Here is a 22,221-nt window from a genome sequence, read left to right on the forward strand (position 1 = left end):
TAGCTTCAAAACTGTTTCTCACCATTAAAAGAAAGCAAAAAGAATGCCACAACAGAGTTGTGGAAAATAAATGCAGTAACGTGTTTGTGGAGTGGAGAGAAAAATCTGGATATGCTTAAAAGATGCTGAAATCGTGATCAAAGAAATACCAACTAGAGAAAACCAAAATAAGCGTTTCATGTTTGGTATAAATGAGTCACTTAAAGATGTTATCTACAGAAAATCAACATGGCCCAGAAGTATAGCATTCAAGCGGTTTGATTTTTAAAAATACCATCAGTATAAAAGAAGGGAGGATTTTTAGTCACGAACTCATCAAAAACCCCAACAAGTTCAAATCAAATAAAAAGAATTAGTCTCGTGCACCAGAATCTCTAATAAATAGGAAATAGTATATAAAGAATCAAAATATTTTACTGAATCAAAATAGTGATTTTTACTTCTTAGCTGAAACAGAATATTGGAAATGCGACTGAAAATGAACATTGGGGTCGGTAATTTGCGTTAAAGATGACATTTATTACATTGTTACTTCTTAGCAGTAACGGAATATTCTAAATACTACTGAAAATGAACATTGGGGTCGGCAATTTACGTTAAAGATGACATTGATAACATTGTTACTTCTTAGCAGTAACAGAATATTGGAAATGCGACTAAAAATGAACATTAGGGTCGGCAATTCACATTAGAGATGACATTGATTACATTGTTACTTCTTAGCAGTAACAGAATATTGGAAATGCTACTGAAAATGAACATTGGGGGGTCGGTAATTTACGTTAAAGAGGATATTGATTACCAAGTCTTAAAAATATAAATAGTGTTTCTAAAAAAGATATATTTGAATGTGAAGTTTAATGTTAGATGGATAATAGAAGATTATTGTGAGAAGTCTCCAAAAATTAATACCATGAATTTTATGATAAACTTGAGAAAATTAATAGAGAAAATAATTCAGTCCTCTTCGCAGGTGATTTCAACAATGATTCAAAAGACAGTGAAAAAATCATTACATTAATTTTTTACTCCATTGATGAGTGTACAGGAATTAATCCCATATTGACAATATTTTCACAAAAATTATAGATGAATACATATATTTCTATTTTTGATCACATAGCACAGAAGATTAGTTTTACAATAAACAAATATAGAAAACAGAAACATAGATATAGAATAATATTCTCAAATTATGTTTATTGAAAAAATAAAGTAAATAATGGAATGCGTTCATGAATTTATTTCTCAATATATTTCATAAATGTTTTCCACACACGCTTGTCAAAGAAAAGTAAAACTACTGTCAGAGATCCAGAGACAGATGACTGTAAAAACAGGCCTGATAAACTGCTTACTATTTCAAGGCATAAATCAAAACATGGAAAGTATCTATAATGAAATAAAAATAGAATCTGTATGTGAAGCATATATAAAAAGATAGTAGGTAAAAATAACATTACAGACTCAATATTTGGGGAAAATCAATCTTCTACCAGTCACTGAAGAAAAAAATAAGGAATTTAGGACACAAAATAAAAACAAACACACTCGTGGTGATGACGAAATACCGTCATGAAGTCTGATGAAAATATGCATAGATAATATTTCGTTTCCAACATAATTTGCTACAAAATGAATAATTCATTCAAATATGGAGATTGTGAATTGTTTGAAAACTACAGACCTATAAGTGTTTTACCATCTATTTTGAAAGTTTTTAAATGGCGGTGTGCAATAGATTAATGAACTTCATAAAACATCGTAATCTCAAAAACCCACCACAATACGGATATATTGAAGGAAAGTCGATTGACACAGCAATCATACAGTTTACCGAAAATATCATTGAGTCTGTTTTAAAATCTGTTTTTTCCGTTAATCAGCTGTCGTCCCCATACGAACGACAACTCTCAAAAGTTGAGAAACTTGTGCGAGCGAAGGACTAACGAGGTCTTACCTTTTACCGTGTGATTCCTAACACGGCTGCAGAATCATTCCAGCTTCAACCAGATAAATTCTCTTGAGAAAAATATCTGGTCGAGGCAGGAATCGAACCCACGGTCTTCCGATCGTGAGTCGGGCGCACTACCACCGCGGCCAATTCCACGACTACCACTTGAAAATAATGAAATATTTCTTGAAATATTCTTAGACCTTTCTAAAACTTATGATGTCGTAATCATACATATTTATTAGAAAAAAAACTTGAAAAATATGGAATTAGAGGGACTGTATTGAAATGGTTTGAGTTATATCTATCAAATCGCCAACAAAGGTTATAAAAAATGGACAAATATTTAAGTCTGATATAAGGTAAAATACTATAGGCATCCCACAGGGAAGTGTAGCAGGTCCTATTCTATTCGTAATTTTCACGTGCATCTTAGAAATTTTAAATAGCGACAGATCTACTATTACAATTATGCCGATCATACAAATTTGCTGACCGATAAAACCAAGGTAATTCTACTCAGAAACTTTCAATACACAATCAAGACACCAAAAGCAGTTCATTTAACATAAAATCGAATGTACATATCAATGAGCATGTACACTGGCTTACCCACATTGTAAATTTAGAAAAAAGGTTTAACCAAGTTTGCTACAGTATAAGGATTATTAGTTGTTATCTCAGCAAAAAGTTTGATTGAATAGAAATCTGCTCTGTTCACCTTTCAGACATGCTATGCAAGGTATTTAATTTTTAACATCTTCGAAATCGATTCTTGATGTCATACCGTTTCTCAACTTGTTCAGATCGCAGAAATTGATGTGAGCCACTTTCTACAATATCATAACAGTGCGTCAGATTTATGAGAAATCACGTAATTGAAATTTTCTGCGGGAAAAATGTTCATTTTATACATGTTATCTACTAAATATTGTTTTGTTGACTGAAAATTTGACATATTTGATTAAAAAAATTTATTTTATAGCCATTTTTCATTAAACGACTATCAGATAGTAAACTAGTAGAAAGGTCAAGAACGAGGAAAACATTGATAATCTGAATGATTTCTGTGGATCCATTCAAAATTATTTTCTGGTAAATGGTCCCCATTACTATCACACTTCAATAATGCAGATTACCAAAGTCTCAATAACTATTTGAATGCCATTAATTGGAATGAAAACCTTAATTTGGCCAATATAAATGATGCAACCACTGGATTACATCACATTTTGAATATGGCAATAGCCTTGTTTGTACCTGTGAAAAGATTCAAAACATCCACTTTTCCCAAATGGTTTAATGCAGATCTAAGATACCTGGTCAAGCAGAAAAAGTTGGCTCACAAAAATCTTATGCTTAGCAGGAATTATCAAGATTATCAAATCTCAGACTTGAGAAGTGCTCGTAAAAATCATTCAAAATTTTGTAGCCTTGTAAAAGGCGTTAATGGCACGCTCAATTCAAATCCGACAATTCTCATGGTGAGTTTGACGATCATCCTTGTTTCAATATTAACTCATGTATTTTTATTCCCAGTATATCAGCTACGATGATGTTTCATAAAATTTCCCCCAAACTCAGTTCAGGTCCCGACGGAATTCCAAATATTTTCCAAAAAAATTGTATATACTCCATTACTCATCCTCTGTACCTTCTTTTCAAGAATTCTACAGACCAGGCAGTTTATCCAAATTGTTGGGAACACAGCTTCAGTATTCTAATTTTCAAATATTTAATATAAATATAAAACATTATCGAAGTGTGTGAAGCCAGTTATCTATTCCAAAATTACTTGACAATTTAATTTCAGATCAACTAAACTTTTCATGTAGAAAAAGATTCATCGATAACCAATATAGTTTTTCTCGAAATATGTGGACTGTTTCCAATCTTCTCATCTACAAGCAAAAAATATTGAATATCTTGGAGGATAGAGGATGCCATATACAGTGACTTTTCCAAGGCATTTGATAGAGTAAATCACAATATACTCTTGAAGAAGATGGGAAATTTTGGTTTTACAGAACATTTGCTAAATTGGTTTTGGTAGTTTTTTGGCTGGTCGTTCACAACAGGTTAAAATTGGGGGATGCAAATCGAATGATATATTTGTAATATCTGGAGTCACATTGTTCACCCCTGTTATTCAATATTTTTGTGAATGACATAGGATACTGTTTTGAGAACAGTGAATTCTTAATGTTTGCGGACGACCTGAAGCTTTTTAGACAGATAAAGTCATACAATGACCAAATTCTCCTTCAAGATGATCTTGATAAAGTTTATGAATGTTTCCTAATGTAAACAAATGCCATTTTATTATCTTCACAAGAGATGGTAAAAAAATTCGATACATCATACAGCACTTAGAATACTGATTATCTATAAAAGATTTGGATATTAACCAAATGAGTGTGAAATCACCCAAAACAGTAGGCCTTATTTTACGTTCAGGTTTTTCCAATGAAGCATTAAAAAGGATTTAGTTAGCTCTGGTGGTGTCCAAGTTGGAATATGTATGTATCATTTGGTCTCCATTTTACAATATGAACTGTGTATCTCTAGAAAAAGTGCAAAATAAATTTTTGAGATTTTGTACTTTCAAGTTGTCCTGAATTACTTGAATCTGTCAACATTCATATTCCGAACAGAAATCTTAGACACAGCCATATATTTCATATACCCTTCCATCATAAAAATTATGGCAAACATACACGCTAGGAAAATACCCAAAATTTAATGGATGACAAAATAAATCAGTATTTTTGGTGTCTCTTACGGTCGTTTTAAACAATCATTGAATAATCATGGCAAAAGTTATACATACTGGGTCTATTTCATCTGTATGGTCGTGATAAACAAGGGAAAAAAAAATTTACCTGAAAAACCAATCAGTGATCTTCCGAAAAGCTTTTGAGTGTAAAAAAGTCTTGAAATTTATAAAGTAGGAGATATGCAAAATTATAGATACAGGTTACAATATTAATTTGTTTTCTCGCAACGATCGATCAGGTACAAAAGTGTTGCTGGGCCGTTAGTACCAAAAATAATGTTTTTGTCATGAAATTTAATTATCTCAGATCCAAGAAATATGAAGGCAGTTTTACAGATGTTTTCACGTGCTCTTCCAAACGGTATTTTTTGTTCAGTGGCAGCCAACCACTATCTGGAAATTTTATAGTACGAGTAAAAGTTTTTATTTTTTCTGCCATCCAAAGAAATATGAAGGCAGTTTGATAAAATATTTTCACATGCTCTTCCCAACTGTATTTTTTGTTCAGTGGCAGCAAACCTCTATCTGAAAATTTTATAGTACAAGTAAGTTTTTTTTCTCAAGTCTTTTACGACTATCCAAAGAAATATTTTCACATACTAATCATTTTTGCAAAATAAGCATCAACCTAAATGTCAAAACTAATCATATGTCATTATTTTTGTTACCATCATTTAGAGGTGCTCTTCGATAATTATCAAAGGATATAGACACTTTTGAAGCTCCATTAAATTTCTCTTCACTGCGTTTCAGATGTTCATCATATTCTTTATCAAACTGCATTTGAAGCATCTTAGCAATCACTTCATCGCTTTGAAAATCGTCATTGGAAATGGCTCCCAATACATCTGAGGGTATATCTGCAACCTCCAAATCACTTGGTGAAAACTTGGTTTCATTTTTTTTAATGTACTTTTCTTCTTTTGCTTGTAGATCTCTAGCTACTTCTTCAGATAGTATGTCAGTGAAATTCACTGGCTCTGGCTTCTCAATTTTAGCCCAGGGACAAGACATACTCTGGTTTAATTGTAGTTCCAAATGAAATGAAAAATATAGATTTGATTTTGAAAATTATTATAGTAATCTTGCGCAACAAGATTTAATGTTGCTCAACTCAACCTCAACACAAAAACTTTGCAAATTTCCCCTTCCCAAAGATAACCAAATTTTAGTTATCTTCTATCTTCTTTACATTGTTTACTATTCTGTGTCTTTACTATCCTTTTCTTTCTCGCTAGGTGGCAAATTGACAAACGACAAGTTTGCATTGTTTACAATAACAACGAACAGCTGTTTGCAAAAGAAGAGCAATCCGTAAATCGACACGGAACAGTAACTATGAAATTTTTTTATTATCACTACTTCCTAACCGCTACTGACGAGAATTTTTGACAGCATTTACCTGAAAAATATATTTTTGTTGGTTACTTTTGAAATACGCTGGTTGTTAATTGTGTCATTAATAAATCAATAACATTTTCGAACTGGAAACAATACACTATAACCATAGGTACATTTTTCAATTAATTGATCTTGTAATATTTAAATTGAGTTACTAAGTTTCTTAGGGTCATTTTTGTCGGAGGAAGATGAAAGTCACAGAAGACCCTAACATTCAGAGTTTTTACTTGGTTTACTCTAAGTTTACTAGGTTTTTGTATACCTTTCTTGATGATCGTCTAAATAAACATATTTTAACCTACGTAGTTCTTTTTTTTTCATTATACAAATTTCACTATACAAGGTTTTCTCAAACCTTCAGAATTTGAGATATTTGAGGTGAGAAGTTTTTGAATGAACACCCTGCTTGGGACATATGTCTCTGTCATTTTGTTTCTATCAAAGTGAATACTTGATTAATGTTTTCATTAGTTTGAAGAATGTGATAAAATGTATTAGAGATTTGACTGGAAATTAACGCAAATGAAAGATAAATCAGAAAAATTGCGTCAAAACTCAAACTGAACAAATAATTTCAATAATAAATTATACAACACAACAAAAAAATATTTTTTGAATGTTTCCTACACTAAATTAGTCAATTTCTACTAATTTTGGGGTGATAAAAACGAAAATAACAATGAAAAATTTTTATTAGCTCTGGTTTTTGAGATACACAGTACTTAATCTTAAAGAGTAGTTATACTATACGTGAAAAGTGAAAGTACATAAAACAATATTGTTATGTTTCTTTTAGAATATTTTAAGTACAAAATTAATAAAAAAAAAACATTATTCTTAGTGTTTTGACAAATAAAAGAAGTTTGTACCACCAAATTTCAATTAAGTCCATCCGATTCATTGTAAGATCGCTGTCGTTTAGCTTGTCTTTTATAAAACACTTCTGGAGCATCCCTACACACAGACCAGCAGTAGTCTGCAAGCATTGCTTCATTCCAACGGCCCTGATATCTCTGTTCCATTAAGGCAATGTCTTGATGGAATCTTTCTCCATGTTCGTCACTCACAGCTCCACAGTTTTGTGGGAAGAAATTAAGATGAGAGTGAAGAAAATGAATTTTTAAGGACATGTTGCATCCAAGTTGGTCTGTCTGTACTGAGATATTTTCACATCATGTTTTAGAAGATTCCACTGTTGTAGTCTTGACCCTAACAGCTCAGCCTTTTCCTTAGACAAGCGAAGATCTCTTATAAGGTCACTCAACTCTGCTTGACTAATTCTGTGCGGATCACTAGACCTATCGCTTACCTCAAAATCAGGGTCATAGAATGTAGAAGGATGGGTTGCTCCTTCTAAACAGTCTTCATCACCTTCCTCTAAAATTTCATAGTTTTGGGGTGGAGAAGGGACTGGCAAATTGTCTGAGTGTGGTACAGGCCGAAGAGCAGATGGGAGATTAGGGTATTTAACCGTTCCTCTTTTCTTCATAGATAAACCTTGCTTAATGGGAGGAGTTAAGCAGAAATAACAGTCGTCTGTATGATTGGTAGGCTCACGCCAAACCATAGGTACTGCAAAAGCCATTGCCCGGTTTTTATTTTTCAGCCACTCTCGCAATATGACGGAACAAGAATTACAACATATATGAGGAGCCCATGATTTATCTTGGTCCCCAACTTTCACACCAAAATAATGTTCATAGGCTGTCTTAACGATAGGTGTCATTTTACGTTTCTGAGCCTTAAATGTTATTTCACCACATATATAGCAAAAGCTATCGACAGAATTCACACACTTTCGAGGCATTTCAGATCAGCACTTAAATTAATTTAAAAATCAACTTCACACGATAATTTCAATAGCAACCACGTGCGTACAATTGACAAACTCACATAGGTTATGTTTACTACTTAAGAACAGCTGATGAGAGGGGTGTTATGTAAACAAACATGTGTACCAACTGTTGGTGATGAAATATTTCATTTGTTGAAAACTCAATATACATATATATAATATAATTATACTATATCTTGAAAACAAGAGCTAATATATAATTTTTATGGTCACTTTCGGTTTTAACACGTGGAAATACATTAAAATCATCTAATTTCAACCCCGAAACAAAAACTTTGTTGTGTTGTGTTATCAAATTGTGAAATTACCCGAATTCTCTAAATTATGAACATGCAAAAACGTTTGCCTATTATTACTATTGGTGCCAATGTCTGATTCATTTCTTCGAGAGTAGAGGTGCCACAAAATTCGATGATATTTTTGTTCCACGATTCACATATATAACTGAAAATTTATAGTTAAAAGTTTGAATTTCCAATTACAAAAGTGTAAATTGTGAAATTCACAAATATAACTGTGACATTGTCTAAGGATTTAGACAATGACTGTGAATCTATAGATTGCAATCTCTTCGTATGTACACTTTACACATGGCACAATAGATTTCACTTGAATTAAAAGGGGGTATATTTTTAGGAGAGATTAATTTTTAGGAAAGAAAGTTTTGGTTTTTTACTTCTCCATCTTTATATACAAAAAAAATGTGGGAATATTCCAAGAAAGACAGGATTAAAGGAAAGAAGCAATAAATTTCAAAAAATTAAGTTTATGCTCTATAGAGTATGAACTTGGAGAAGTAGAAAGTCAAAACCTTCCTTTCCTAAAGATGTCGCCTAAGTGAAAAAAAATCTATCTTGTAACCTAACCTAGTCAAAACATATGCTATATTCAACTTAGGGTTGATCTGTTTAAAATCTGATACAGGCTGATTCACAGTGGATGGCAGATTAACATTTTTTCCTTGATTTTTCCCTGTATCTATCTGTTACCGTTTACGAAATATGAATTAATTTCAATTTTTCCCTTCGGAAATTATGACCTCTAAAAATGTTGATATCTTCGAGTGATAGAATACTATGGTATCAGAATTTGGTTTGGAGTTAGGTGATATTTGGAGGTTTCCCAGACTTCAGCGTAATCTTCGTTACTTCAATATACAGGGTGGTAAAAAATACAGTTTTTTCGTTTGATTAAAAAAGTGTCTGAAATTTGGTTATTTCAACAGGAACACCCTGTGCATTGTCTAAAGATTTAATAGACAATGCCCTGTGTATTATTACAAATTCATAAAGCTGTTAAAATTTGCTTTCTTTCGATGTATATCATGCGTATGCGTATAGCAAGTCAAGTTTCGGACTTACGATAATTTATTTGTGAAAATGTCCCTTCAGAATGTTATTTCCATTCGGTATTTTAGAAGCAGGCCATGATTACTATTTGACAGTATTGTGACATTCTCCTAATAATATTGACATTTTTGTTACTTCAGAAGTTGTTTCAAACCTTCAAAAAGATGGAACAAAACTATTCAAATGAGGTTCTTAAGAATTTGTTTATTTTTGAACAGTATTTTTGTACGTTTCGATTGTGGATACTATAGCAATAGAAACGTCGTGAAGTAAACTTGGCTTGAAATCTTTTAATTTTTATTTCTTTTTCATTGTTCAATTTTCAATTGTTGCTTGTATTTTATTTTATTGCTATTTAATTTCAGGGTTTTTTGAAAAAGATTTCAAGCCAAGTTACTTCACGACATTTCGATTGTGGACAAACAATCGAAACGTCGTACCTAACTTGGCTTGATATCTATTAATTTTCATTTCTTTTTAATTGTTAAATTCTTAATTGTTGCCTTGTATTTTATTTTATTGTAATTTCATTTCAGTTTATTTTGTGGTTAATATAATTGTTATTTTCAGCTATTCATTTTAATATCTTGAAAACGATTACATCCAGCGTTGTTGAGTGAGGGTTCCCTTTTTACTTAGAAAAGGTGTGGAAATTAGGTTTTTTTAAGAAAAGTGCCAAAAGTTTACTGTCAAAAAGTTGGAGCAATTTGTAATAAATAATGACAGCGTATGCAGCGCCCTCTAGATGGTACATGAAAATTATTATGAAATTATGATTTTCCATGTCAAAAAAAGCCCAATTACCAAATTTCATGCAAATAACTCATTTTTTGCAAAAGTTATTTTAAAAAAACGAACAAAAAAAGTCAGTTTCAACAACTTGTATCTCCGAAACGAAGAATTTCCGGACACATATACGTCACTTGAATATTTTAACGTACCTACTTATTTTACTCTGCATATGTCTGTATACATCATGAAGATGAGCCTGTATGAATTAATTTTGTTTTACCTTTCCTGTTTTCATTATTAGAATGTGTTAAATAAAATATGTATATGTATTGATACCTTTCTACTGAATATAATTTTTTCTTTGTTCATATCAGAACAAAAGTATACACTTCCTTTTATTTTATGAAAATGATCCCTGACAAACTTTTTTTGTACCATATTGATGAGGCATTTTCTTGTATAAGAATGTTCAAAAATTTACTTCGTGAGTTGTCTACTAAGAAAAAACGAAAAATATTTTTTCTTTTCCAAATGTACCAAATTCCTGTTATGTAACTCTGCGAAATAAGTGCTCAGTATCATTTTAGTAAATATACATTTTTAAAGGATACATACAACTGGTACCATTGTAAAATAATCTAATATGTGCTCTAATTAAAACTTTCTCCAAAAAAATCTATTGAGATATTGAAATATATTTTTTCAAATGTTCATTCATTGAGAATCTGAGCTTCAAAAAAATAAATGTGGAAGGTAGTAGTGAAATAAGAAATGGTAAGATTACCACTCTCGTTGCTATCTCTCACATCTTCACAAATAATTAAAAGTTGTAGAGGCCTGTTCATCTGTCTAGTTTAACACCTTGTTTCAGATTTCTGAGAAGTTGGTTTTGCTTTTCTAGTAATGTGATTGTGCCAAAACACATTGTTATCCAATTCAAAATCATTATTCAATGATGCAGGCAAATTAATTTGCAATAAATACAACGTGCTGATATTTATTACGTCAGGTGCATAGGAAAAATTCATAACTGAACTTGTACTTTTGAAATCAAAAACTTCAAGAATCCTGAAATTAGGACATAGTGTATAAGAGAAAAATTTTCAGTTTTCAGAAGATAACCACAATTCACAGTTGTGACTAAGTTCGTTAATTTATAGTTATTCACAGTTAAAATTGTAAATATACAGTGGTGAGAATTGTGGAAAATATTGTAGATTATTGTGGACGTTCTGCGCTTTGGTATATTTCAAATCTAAATAATTTACAATCATCTTCCAGGAAAACGACCTAAAATTTTTTGCAGAGATCCGTTTAAGATACACTATTATTCAATAATTATGAATAAACTAACATGCTGAAAAATGCATGAACGGTTACTAGAAATTACGTGACATTTCCAATAGTTATTTATGTATCAAGGGAATTAGGAGGGCCTTAATTACCGATGGCAAAGTTTGCGTCCCGAGTGCCTCTGGCCCGAGGGACAGCAATTGCCTGAGGTTAAGGCTCATTAATTCCCGTGGTACATAGATAATTTTATTTCTGACCGATTTCAATAAAATTTTGTTCATTTTTGAAACGGAAAAATGTACCAATTCATTACCTTCCCGGTATATTTGAATCAGGTACCGTTGATTATAGTAGAGTTTTCTTGTTGCTAGGTTGTTGCTATGTTACTTGTTTATAAACAGAACTTTGTTATCAAGCTGTGTTTGCGGTGAAAACGTGTTTTCTACTCCAAATATAATGGAGGATATTTTGAAAAAAGCTGAACAAGCAAGAGAATCATTAATTCCATCGAAAAGTGAAGCCGTATACCAAAAAGAATACAAGATATATCCGGACTGGCTGACACGGAAAAATGTTATGCCAAAAGATGTCACTGAAACTGTATTTCTGGCATATTTTCAAGAACTGGTAAGGAATTTTCTATGTTTTTCGGTAGATTTGGTAGTAATTGTGTTTATTCGTTTCAGTCAGAAACGTATAGTCCGAATTCTTTATGGACTAAATGGTCAATGCTAAAATCGATGGTGACTATACATGAGAAACGAGATATCACCAAGTTCAATGAACTACAGGCTTTTTTGAAACGGAAGAGTAAGAGTTATAAGCCGAAAAAGTCTGCTGTTTTATCTCCTAAAGATGTTATCAGATTCCTAAAGGACGCTCCTAATGATATTCATTTATTGCATAAGGTAATTTTTTTTTATTTTCCTTTTTGTGTGTATTTATTTCCTTTTTTTTGTTATAGGTTGTTTTGATTATGGGTTATTTTGGAAGATGCAGAAGTCAGGAACTTTTGAATATGAAGATATCGGATATAGAGGACCGGGATTCCGTTATGGTAGTGAACGTACCGGAAAGTAAAACTGGTGTATCGAAGAAATTTACAGTTGTGGATGAAAAAGAGTTCTCCGCTTTGCCTTTATTAAGACTTTATATGTCTTTGCGTCCTAAAGGTATTGAACGATTTTTTTTGAGCTTCCGACAAAATAAATGTACATCTCAGCCAATTGGAAAAAACATGTTTGGGAAAATCCCCAGCAAAATCGCAATGTATTTAGGATTGCCAAACTCATCTTTCTATACGGGACATTGCCTTCGTCGCACTTCTGCTACTGCTCTAGCCAATGCAGGAGCAACTATGACTAACTTAAAAAGACACGGAGGTTGGAAAAGTTCCACGGTGGCGGAGGGGTATTTGGAGGATAGCATCGAATTGAGAAATAAAACGGCGCGTATGTTGTCTACTTTGTCATCAGAAGAGGCAGGTACCTCGACTGTAGTGAACAGAAGCTCCAGCCATACAAAAGAAGAAATAGTTTCCAGTGGCGGAAGTAATTTTCAGGAAACATTTCAAAATTGTACATTTATTATTTGTAATGACGTGAATAAATAAAATATGGTTCAGTTTTCATTTCTATTTATTTTTACCTGTGAAAGGTAGAGGGAATTATAAAATCTATAATGTCCCAAGGGAGTTATGACCCTCTTTATTGATAGCGTAACTATGACGATATAAGCTTATAACATCCCGGTCAGAAATAAAAAACATTATCATAATTTGAATCTAAACATTTCCACTGAACAGTTTCCAAAACAGCAACACGTGTTTTACCACAATAGCTTCGTCAGGCATGTTCGTACTGTATAATGAAACACATGTTGCTTTTCTGTAAACTTTTCGGTAAGAATCTCAAAATATAGTGTTACTTGAATGCATTATAGATTTTCATCAAGTATCAGCCAATTTCATAATAAATCTAAACTTTTTTTCTGATTGATTCGGCCGTTACTTGATGAAGATCTATAGTAATTTCATAAACTACACATTACAATTTGATCTTCACAAATCTATTTAAATCACCATTACTAAACTTGTTTTCTTAGAAACCGACATTCTTTTATTGATATAAAATTGATATAATATATGCTCTAGGTAATCATAATTTGAGGATGTATCTGATTGAAGAAGTACCTGAGTAGGTATCTCTCAATTATGATTATGTGGGGCATATAAAAATTAGAGTATATAAAAGAATTAACTTTCAGTATGTCATTCACTACAAAAAAGCTACTGTGATAGCGAAAGATCAAATAGTAAGGTGTTTGGGAAAGAAAGTTTTTGGCTCCATCTTGATACAAAAAAAAGGAGATGAGGGAATCTTCCAAAGAAAGGAAGGAAGTAATCAATTTGAAAATAAGTAACTCTATACATGGATGTGTAGATCATGCAAAGAAGTAACTTTCAGACACAAACTGAAAGAAAGTCCTCCTGAAACAGCTACTTTCATATAAACATTGAATTACACGAAAAAAAAAATTCTTTCGAAACAAATACTTCTATATGAACACTGAATTATACAGAAGATACTTTTCTCTACTCAGTTTGTATTTCAAACATTCGTTGTGGAATGAAATTCAGATATCATTCACATGAGTTCTACTATGAATGAATGGTCATAAATTGCACTTACATGGAACACTGTCACCCTCATTGGTATACACCGATGTTTCGCCTTAAGACACTTGCCCCAAGGCTCTTCAGTACCAAATTGGATAACATTATAGAAAATACACGCAATTCATTCACGAATTACGATTTTTTAATGTCACGGAATAAGCTTGATCTGCTTATTCCGTGAATGTCATTACGATGACATCGTAATGACATTCATTCACCTATTTGATTTAATCCCAGCCAAGAGGAATCTTATTTGAACTGAAGGGGTTATATTTTTTTTAATATAGAAAGGTGATGTTTATGAAAAAATATATCTAAACATTTCGGAATTCATTACGATTCTGATTTGAAATTGCAATCATATGCGAATCACAACACTTCTAGAAAACATGTGATGCACTGTTTGGAACCTTTGGAGTAATAATGAATGTTACTGGAGTTTTTCCCAATACCAAACCATTATTTTAACACCTCGACACTTATTTCGATCACCAAGTGACAATTTTCAAGAGGAAGATCAAACTAATCCTACTTACAAAGCTATCCTTATTGATAACATAGATACCTGTGTCTTAAATTAATTTCACAATATTGCCTTATCTACTAGTCTAAAATTAATTTTACAATGTGGCCTTATGTAATAGGTGAATCTAATAATTAAAATATTATAGTTATATAAAACTAATTTCACAATATTGCCTCATCTACTAGTCTTAAATTGATTTCACAATGTGTCCTTATGTAATAGGTAAATCTAATATTTGAAATATTATAAGCTATATAAAATTAATTTCACCATATTGCCTCATCTACTAGTCTTAAATTAATTTTACAATGTGGCCTTATGTAATGATTAGGTGAATCTGATAATTAAAATATTATAAGCTATATAAAATTAATTTCACAATATTGCCTTATCTACTAGTCTTAAATTGATTTTACAATGTGTTTTTATGTAAGTCGGGTAAATCTAATAAATAAAATATTATTTTAACAAGCTAACTAGTATACTATCAGGTATTGGTCTACCATCGTTATTCATAATATAATTATGTTTACTCATTAATACTCTCATAGGCATCTAGTTGCCTGTTGTTGTTAACTTGTCTAACTAATCTTAATGAACTGAAGTCTCTGAAATGGTTTTGTTGCAAAATATGATGGACGACTGCTGATTTTTCAGGTCTTCCATATTTTAAGTGTGCTAAGTGTTCCTCATATCTTTTAGTTTCTTTTGAACCCTACATATAGATGTATATGTTCGTGTTCTGTATCTAATATAATAATATTACATTAATTATATTGACTCTGATAACCTTGTTATTCATACATCTGTGGTCATTTATATTCTTAACCAATATTAATGAAATTGCCACATGATTTCCTACTACTTCTGTAATGTTTACTGTAATTGACATGTTCTACTCCTGAAAAGGCATTTTTATTACAAAGAACTAATGAAGGATATCTATCTATCTGTCTACTTCAATACATCTTTTTGTCTGTCCATAATATTTGCATCACAGTCTTTACATTTAATTTCGTAAACTCCAGACTTATTCGAATTCGCGACATTGTCTTTTGGACTTCCTGAAAGGATCTGTGTGTATGACTTGTTTCAAAAACCGCCTTCATATCTAGTTCCTTGTATTGGTGGTATAGAACTGAGATATATTCATCTTGGTTTTTGTTCTTTCCGAAAGTAGAGATTTTGTTCATTCTTAACCTAAACTTCTTTTTCCTTATTATGTGAAATTAATTTAACACACTTAAGACGCAGGTATCTATGGTATAAAGAAGGATAGCTTTGTAAGTAGGAGTAGTTTGATCTTCCTCTTGAATATGATCACTTGGTGATCGAAACACGTGTCGAGGTGTTAAAATAACGGTTTGGTGTTGGGAAAAACTCCAGTAATATTCACTTCTAGAAAACTTTTAATACTATGACATTTTTTTTGTGATCAGCTAACTCAAGTTCACGGTTCAACCGTGGCAACTTCTGTTGTACATTTGTCTATGAACTTTGGATTTCTTGACATACACAACAACCTCAATAACAATAACCTCAGTATATTACTACACACCTGGGGCCTATGACACAACCACTACAAGTCTAACAAGTGTATAAATACATTATACAAGTGTAGATATTCTGTAACATAAAGTAACTTGTAGTTACTAGTGGGGCACTGGTAATTAGGGGACTTTCTCTACAATTGTAGTATCTTTTCGTAACACAAAAATTAGACTTGTACAGTCGTGTTACGGAATTGTCAACAATTCTATCTTGATTGATAAGTAGATTGAGCGTACTAGTGTAGTGAAGTCTTTCATCATGAGTGTATATCTATAATTTGACTGTCGATATGTGGTCAAGCGATTCAGATAGTGGAAACGAAAATGGTCGTGCAGTATATCGCTATCGGGAGAGAAGTAACTTTGTCATACTGACAGACGGGGAATTTGTGGAAAGGTTCAGACTTAGTCGACAACACTGTCAAAGTCTTCTTCAAGATATAGGTCCAGCCATAGCGAATATAACGATTCGAGGGTATGGCTTGTCACCATTACAGAAACTGCTTATTGCTCTACATTGGTTTGGAAACGGAGGGCAATACCATGGAGTATGTGATATGCATGGAGTATCAAAAATGACCGTATGCAGATGTGTTTACGAAGTTACTGCTGCCGTAAACGAAATAAAATTTGATGCATTAGTTCGATGGCCCGACAATACAGGGAACGTAATAGAACGTTTTCATAATTTTGCAGGATTTCCTAAAGTGTGTGAATGGGAAGCATTTCATCAAATGCATGGCTGTATGTGGGCCTGACTTAAGGTTTTATTATATAACTGCAAATTGGCCCGGAAGTGTGCACGACGCGCGGGTACTCCGTGACAGTTCTCTGTTTCGTAGAATAAAAAACGGTTCAACAGAGCTCATAAACGGACTCGACGCATTATTGAAAACGCTTTTGGCGTATTGAAGGAAAAATTTCCATGTTTGAACCACCTACGAGTAGATCCAGCCTTCGCAGCAAATATTTTTAAATGTTGTGCAACATTGTGCAATATTACAAAAATTGATGAAGATGATAATATGGTATTAAATGGTGATGATGATTATCAAGGTGACGAAAAGAACCTCAGAGATAACGAAGCACCTCCACTAGTAGCAGCAGCTCGAGCTAGAGTTCAACAGTTTATAGATTATTTTAGGATAAATAATTAGCGTGAAGAAGAAAAATTAACTTTAATTAATTAAATGTGTAAGAAAATATGATTGTTTTTTACGAAACTAAATATTCAAATATGTGGTACGCTGGTCCTCTCCATAAGAAATGTAGTCTCTTGCAAAACTTTGTGTAAATTCGGATCTTGGAAGGTTTAGTGCAGTTTCCAACTGTAAAATCTCTAGTTTGGTCTTGTGATTTTGCAGTTTCAGGTGTTCAATTTGCAAGTCAAGTTTTACTTTTTCTTGTTTGCAATTTCTTCTTGACGTGTCATGCTACGCTTCTGTTTTCCTAAAAAATGTAAACTGTATGGTGGTAATTGGCAGATGTATACTATTAGATAAATAATTGGTTAGTGTTTGTTCAATAAAGAAAAATACATAAAACATTTTAATTAGTAGTTTCTCACAAACCAAACTGCAAAAAGCCATTACTGATAATGTTTCATAAACTAGGACTAATAATGTTTTATAAACTTTACCTATAAGGCTGGTTGAGGGTACGCCCAGGTCCTGCGTTAATATTCTTGGCTGTTCTGTTGTTGTGCTGTCTTTAGGTAGCGGTTCTGCATCGTCCACTTCGTCCAATGATGCTGGTACCCCAAGACCTACAATCACTGGGGACTCTTTTCCTAATATATCTAGCACCATATTATCGACATCGTTCAATTTCCCATGACCGCCTGTACCCGTTTTTCTGGCATTATGAACTTTTCCCTTAAAATAAAGCATATTTCAAATAAAATATTATGAATCAGGGCCTATGATTCTAATTCATTTCCAGCAATTGAAATATTTTAATTATTGAGAATTGACACGTGCGATTACTAAGCTTAAACATATTTTGATTCCAACAATATGCACTTGCCTATTAATATTGAAACACCTCGCATAAGTTCAACTAAATCATTAGAGTAACAAAACTAGTACACTACGCTCTTACGTACCATTGTAATTTTCTTCATATTTTGCCATAGTGTGTCTCTGGCATATGTCCACTCTTTATCTGAAGGCATTAAACAAACACTTTTTGCAACATTTGCTAATTCTTTTCATTTCTCAACTTTGTCTGTTTTTTTCAAACGGTCGGAAAAGGCGCCAAATAGAATTTCATTATTTTCTTTAACTTTTTGTAAAAACTGCATTTTTCTCTCAAATATTACTTGTTTGCTAGCCATAGCTACAAATATTATTTCACTTGCAGTCCTTGCACTAACACGAAAACACGTTAAGACGTGTTACACCACGAATCGTGTTACCGAAAACAGCAGGTAAATAAATAAATTGTCTTGTAGGAACAACATATACAAGTGTAGAATATTTTACTTATAGCTACAAGTATATGAAATTCTCTTATGTTACGAAAAATTAGGATACTTGTAACTATAAGCGTATTACTTGTAATTTGTAGACTTGTTACAATTGTAAGATTTGTGTTATAGGCCCCTGGTCATTCACCAACTGGAATGCAAATGATAAATATTTACTGATGTTATGATTATGACGTACTGTTATACATGTTTTAATAAAACTGTTTGTGTGTGGGCGGGTGTGTGCGCGTATGTGTGCGCGCGCGCGTGTGTGAAAAGAATTTGGAGAGTTATGGAATTGAAAAGCCTGGAGTAAAAGGAATAAAAAAGTATACAAAATTATCATCATTTATTTAAGAAATGTTTGTATATCTTAATTTAGTAAGCTGGATTGCACCACCACCTAGCCTTTAAAATTTGAATAGATACACTAAAAGTAATCAAAGGTACAAAAACATAATTTCTATAAAACCGACATGGTGTAAAAAAAACTAGGCTTTACATTGTATGATATGTTCCCAAAGACAAACTATACACAAATAAATATTGAATAAATTGAATCAAAAATATAAATATACATAACCATGCTGAAAAGGTGTAGCGAATAGATATTACAATATTGTTCATTACCATCATTACGATATTCACAGTTCACAATAAGTTTTTTTCTATATGAAACTGTATAGAGTAATCTTATAGTCTTTCATGTAGTGGTGAATTTCACTCATATTCATATAATTTGTTCTTGAAATTATGATTTGTTGAATTTCTTTCCTATAAGATTGTTTTGTAATCTTTTTAGCATGATTATTTTGAAATGACTGGTAAACACTGACTGAATACAGGATTGCACAACTGATATAAATATCAAATTAGTAGAAGAGTTTCGATTTGAAATTTAAGAAATAAAGTTACTTATCAGGAACAATAATGTACATGTACACAATTACTAATGCTAAGGGTGAATTCGAGCAAGCGGTATCGCCCTATCAGTATAATTTTTATGGTTGATGCTGGGTTGATTTTGCTAGAATATATGGCTGATGGGACTCCGACTAGCCACAGTACTCCCTAGGTGCTTCAGGGTGTTATTTACCAGAACACAAGGCTAATACTATAATAATGCTGTTAATACCGAAAAAAACTGATTATTTTAGTAATGCACTGTACAGGAAAGGGTATCAGAATTTTTCTGAAAAACAATTTACAAATGGATTTCCTCTCTATTTTTTAAAAATTCATAAAGAAATAATTTCTGTGAAGTTGATTCTCGAATGGAAAACAGAAAAATGTTCCGAAGTTTTAACTTACATTTTATGAAGGTGGTAACTATTTCATTATTTCTTTAAAATTACGTGTATGTCTTACAGTTGTGCAATCATTTAACCTAAATTAACAGCAAACAATTTTCAATGAAAATTTTTAAGTAACAATTATTTGGCGAGTTTTACAGTTTTCTACATGAGTTAGGAGGATCAGTTATCAAATTCGGACACAATTATCTACTTAATATGATTATTTTCAAAATAATATGTATTTGTTTTGCTGGGAACTGTAAATATTTTTGCAATTTAATTTTAATCATTTCCTAATACTTTCAAGGTAAAACTAGTTTGAATACCAAAAATGTAGATGAAATAAATAGTCATAAAAATATCTTTGAACAGCCATTTTGAACAAAAAGTAACTGTTAAAAGTGGGTTTTATTTTTCACCATATTCAAGAAACATTTCATGTGAGATTTTCACCAAAGTTTTATGAAAATTCAACACGTGTTTCGCTATACAATAGCTTCTTCAGACAACTAAGTTAGTTACTATAAACACGCCTGAAGAAGCTATTGTATAGCGAAACACGTGTTGGACTTTTATGAAACTATTTAGTGAAAATCTCACAAAGTGTTTCTTGAATACGTTATGAATTTTCATCAAGTATCGGCCGATTCCGTCACATATTTTTCACCTTCCCAACAATAGATGGAAAATCTATTGTAAATAGATTTGAAGAGTGATCATTATATATGAATTAATAATATTCAAAATTCATAATGATTTTTTTATTTGACATCGAGTAAAATATATCTCTGTGAGTCTACTCAGTTTGAAAAGTTCCGAACTATTTTGTGGTTCAGCTAACCAGCAACTGAATTTGATGTAACTCTCACATTGACTTTCACTAAACTATTGAGGAGCTCGGACTGACAGGATGAAAATAATTCCAGTTGGTATTTTTTGTTTGAAAGTTTCCCTGCTGTCCAGTCTGCTTCTTTTGTAATTAGTTTGCGATAGTATACTTGAGTTGTGTTAAACAGATAGACATCATCAAAATTTATCTTTCGTGGAAGGAGGAAAAACGTTTTGATCTACAATGGTTTGAAACAGTAAAAACAAAAATTAAATATGAAAATAATGAATTTAGTTGGTTAAAATTGATTTTTACTTAGATCTGTTTTTATTGATTTATCAAATCTGTCTGAATGAGGGTGAATTTATTTGAAGAATTATTAGATACTGGATCAATGTTGAAATTAGTGCTACAAAATTTACTTTTTCTGTGAATACAGTTCTAGAAATTACTTAAGGGTATACCATTTTCCCAAGTGATGAACAATAATTAACAAAAACATTTTCATATAACTCGATGATTTTAAATATCATTCAATCGGATGTTCAATTGTTTCAACAGATCATTTCTCCTGAATAACAAACCAACTTTTCAATTAGTGATAGTGGAAATACTTTTTGGAAAAAAGAAATATGATAGAGTTTTTTTATAAGAGGTTGCCACTGTCAAATTCCATCATTTCAAATAGTGTTTAAAATCTGTTTAAAATCTGTTTTTCCGTTAACCAGCTGTCGCACCCCTACGAACGACAACCCTCAGAAGTCGAAACTTGTGCGAGCTAAGGATTAACGAGGTCTTACCTTTTAACGTGTGATTCCTAACACGGGTTGGACGATAGCAAGTGAAGATCGATCGTTCAGACTAGGGCTTGAACCACCGACCAACACGGCAGTCAATTCGAGTGAGTGAACAAATCACCCACGCCGAACCGCTTGGCTATCGACCGTTGATTCAAACTATAACATAAAAAAAAAATTCTCAAATCAAGCAGTATCCAAATATACCCCGTATATGTTGACCCATTTTTTATAGTTTTCAAATAATGAAATTTTCATTGTTTATTTTTTGAGAATATTTGGCCAGAATGCCTGATTTATATTTTAATTTTTTTGGGAGGTTTTTATATTTTCTTTTGACTCTTTCAACTTTTAAGTGTTCCTTACATTTCTCAGATCAAATTGCTTAGGACTTCTGTTGAACAAAATCAAGTTTTGACATTTTTCACATTTTGGAAAAGAATAACAAATTCACTGTTCAATCCGTTAAAAAATATTTCCCTCTTTCAGTATTTCCGTAAAACTAGTACTTTCGATAAAAATTTGTGGTGATATCGATTTTGGTTCAATTTTTTACCTGTTCCTAGAACTCATATTCAAATAGTTTTCTATATAAAAGTCATTAGCCAAATTGGTAGTTTTTCATGTCCAAAATTTTGATATGATAATTCTAATTTGCTTAGCCTCACCCAATTCAATTTTCATGAATTGAGTTTTGTGCAGTAATATTGTCCGAGAAAA

At 32.0% G+C, this 22,221-nt stretch overlaps 3 protein-coding genes and 1 long non-coding RNA gene across 4 annotated transcripts in view; 2 read left to right on the forward strand and 2 right to left on the reverse strand.

Annotated features, from left to right (window-relative positions):
- Window positions 1-5,896, reverse strand: part of LOC111507611 (serine/threonine-protein kinase RIO3) — a 28,493-nt gene extending 22,597 nt beyond the window's left edge. The window contains exon 1 of the mRNA XM_023162957.2: window positions 5,399-5,896. Coding sequence (XP_023018725.1) covers window positions 5,399-5,744 — 346 coding nt within the window. The 5' untranslated portion in view covers window positions 5,745-5,896. The remainder of the gene's footprint in view (window positions 1-5,398) is intronic.
- A 131-nt stretch (window positions 5,897-6,027) lies between these two features.
- On the forward strand, window positions 6,028-6,432 carry LOC141486644 (uncharacterized). The gene is made up of 2 exons (XR_012467969.1): window positions 6,028-6,240; window positions 6,299-6,432. It is a non-coding gene; the product is annotated as an uncharacterized lncRNA (long non-coding RNA).
- Window positions 6,433-9,621: 3,189 nt separating this feature from the next.
- On the forward strand, window positions 9,622-12,986 carry LOC141486645 (uncharacterized). The gene is made up of 3 exons (XM_074184997.1): window positions 9,622-11,987; window positions 12,047-12,268; window positions 12,325-12,986. Exons 1-3 carry the CDS (start codon window positions 11,817-11,819, stop codon window positions 12,970-12,972), a joined length of 1,041 nt encoding a protein of 346 aa, XP_074041098.1. The 5' UTR covers window positions 9,622-11,816; the 3' UTR covers window positions 12,973-12,986.
- A 4,290-nt stretch (window positions 12,987-17,276) lies between these two features.
- Window positions 17,277-18,618, reverse strand: LOC111507810 (uncharacterized). Its single transcript, XM_023163169.2, has 3 exons — window positions 18,218-18,618; window positions 17,753-17,987; window positions 17,277-17,562 (listed from the first exon to the last, which is right to left on the reverse strand). The coding sequence occupies exons 1-3, from the start codon at window positions 18,284-18,286 to the stop codon at window positions 17,507-17,509; spliced, it is 360 nt and encodes a 119-aa protein (XP_023018937.1). The 5' UTR covers window positions 18,287-18,618; the 3' UTR covers window positions 17,277-17,506.
- Between the last annotated feature and the right edge of the window lie 3,603 nt (window positions 18,619-22,221).

The sequence above is a fragment of the Leptinotarsa decemlineata genome, unplaced genomic scaffold, assembly GCF_025532065.1.
Source record: "Leptinotarsa decemlineata unplaced genomic scaffold, Ldec_3_MD MMD2_P_RNA_scaffold_2, whole genome shotgun sequence".
Classification (NCBI taxonomy): Eukaryota; Metazoa; Arthropoda; class Insecta; order Coleoptera; family Chrysomelidae; genus Leptinotarsa; species Leptinotarsa decemlineata.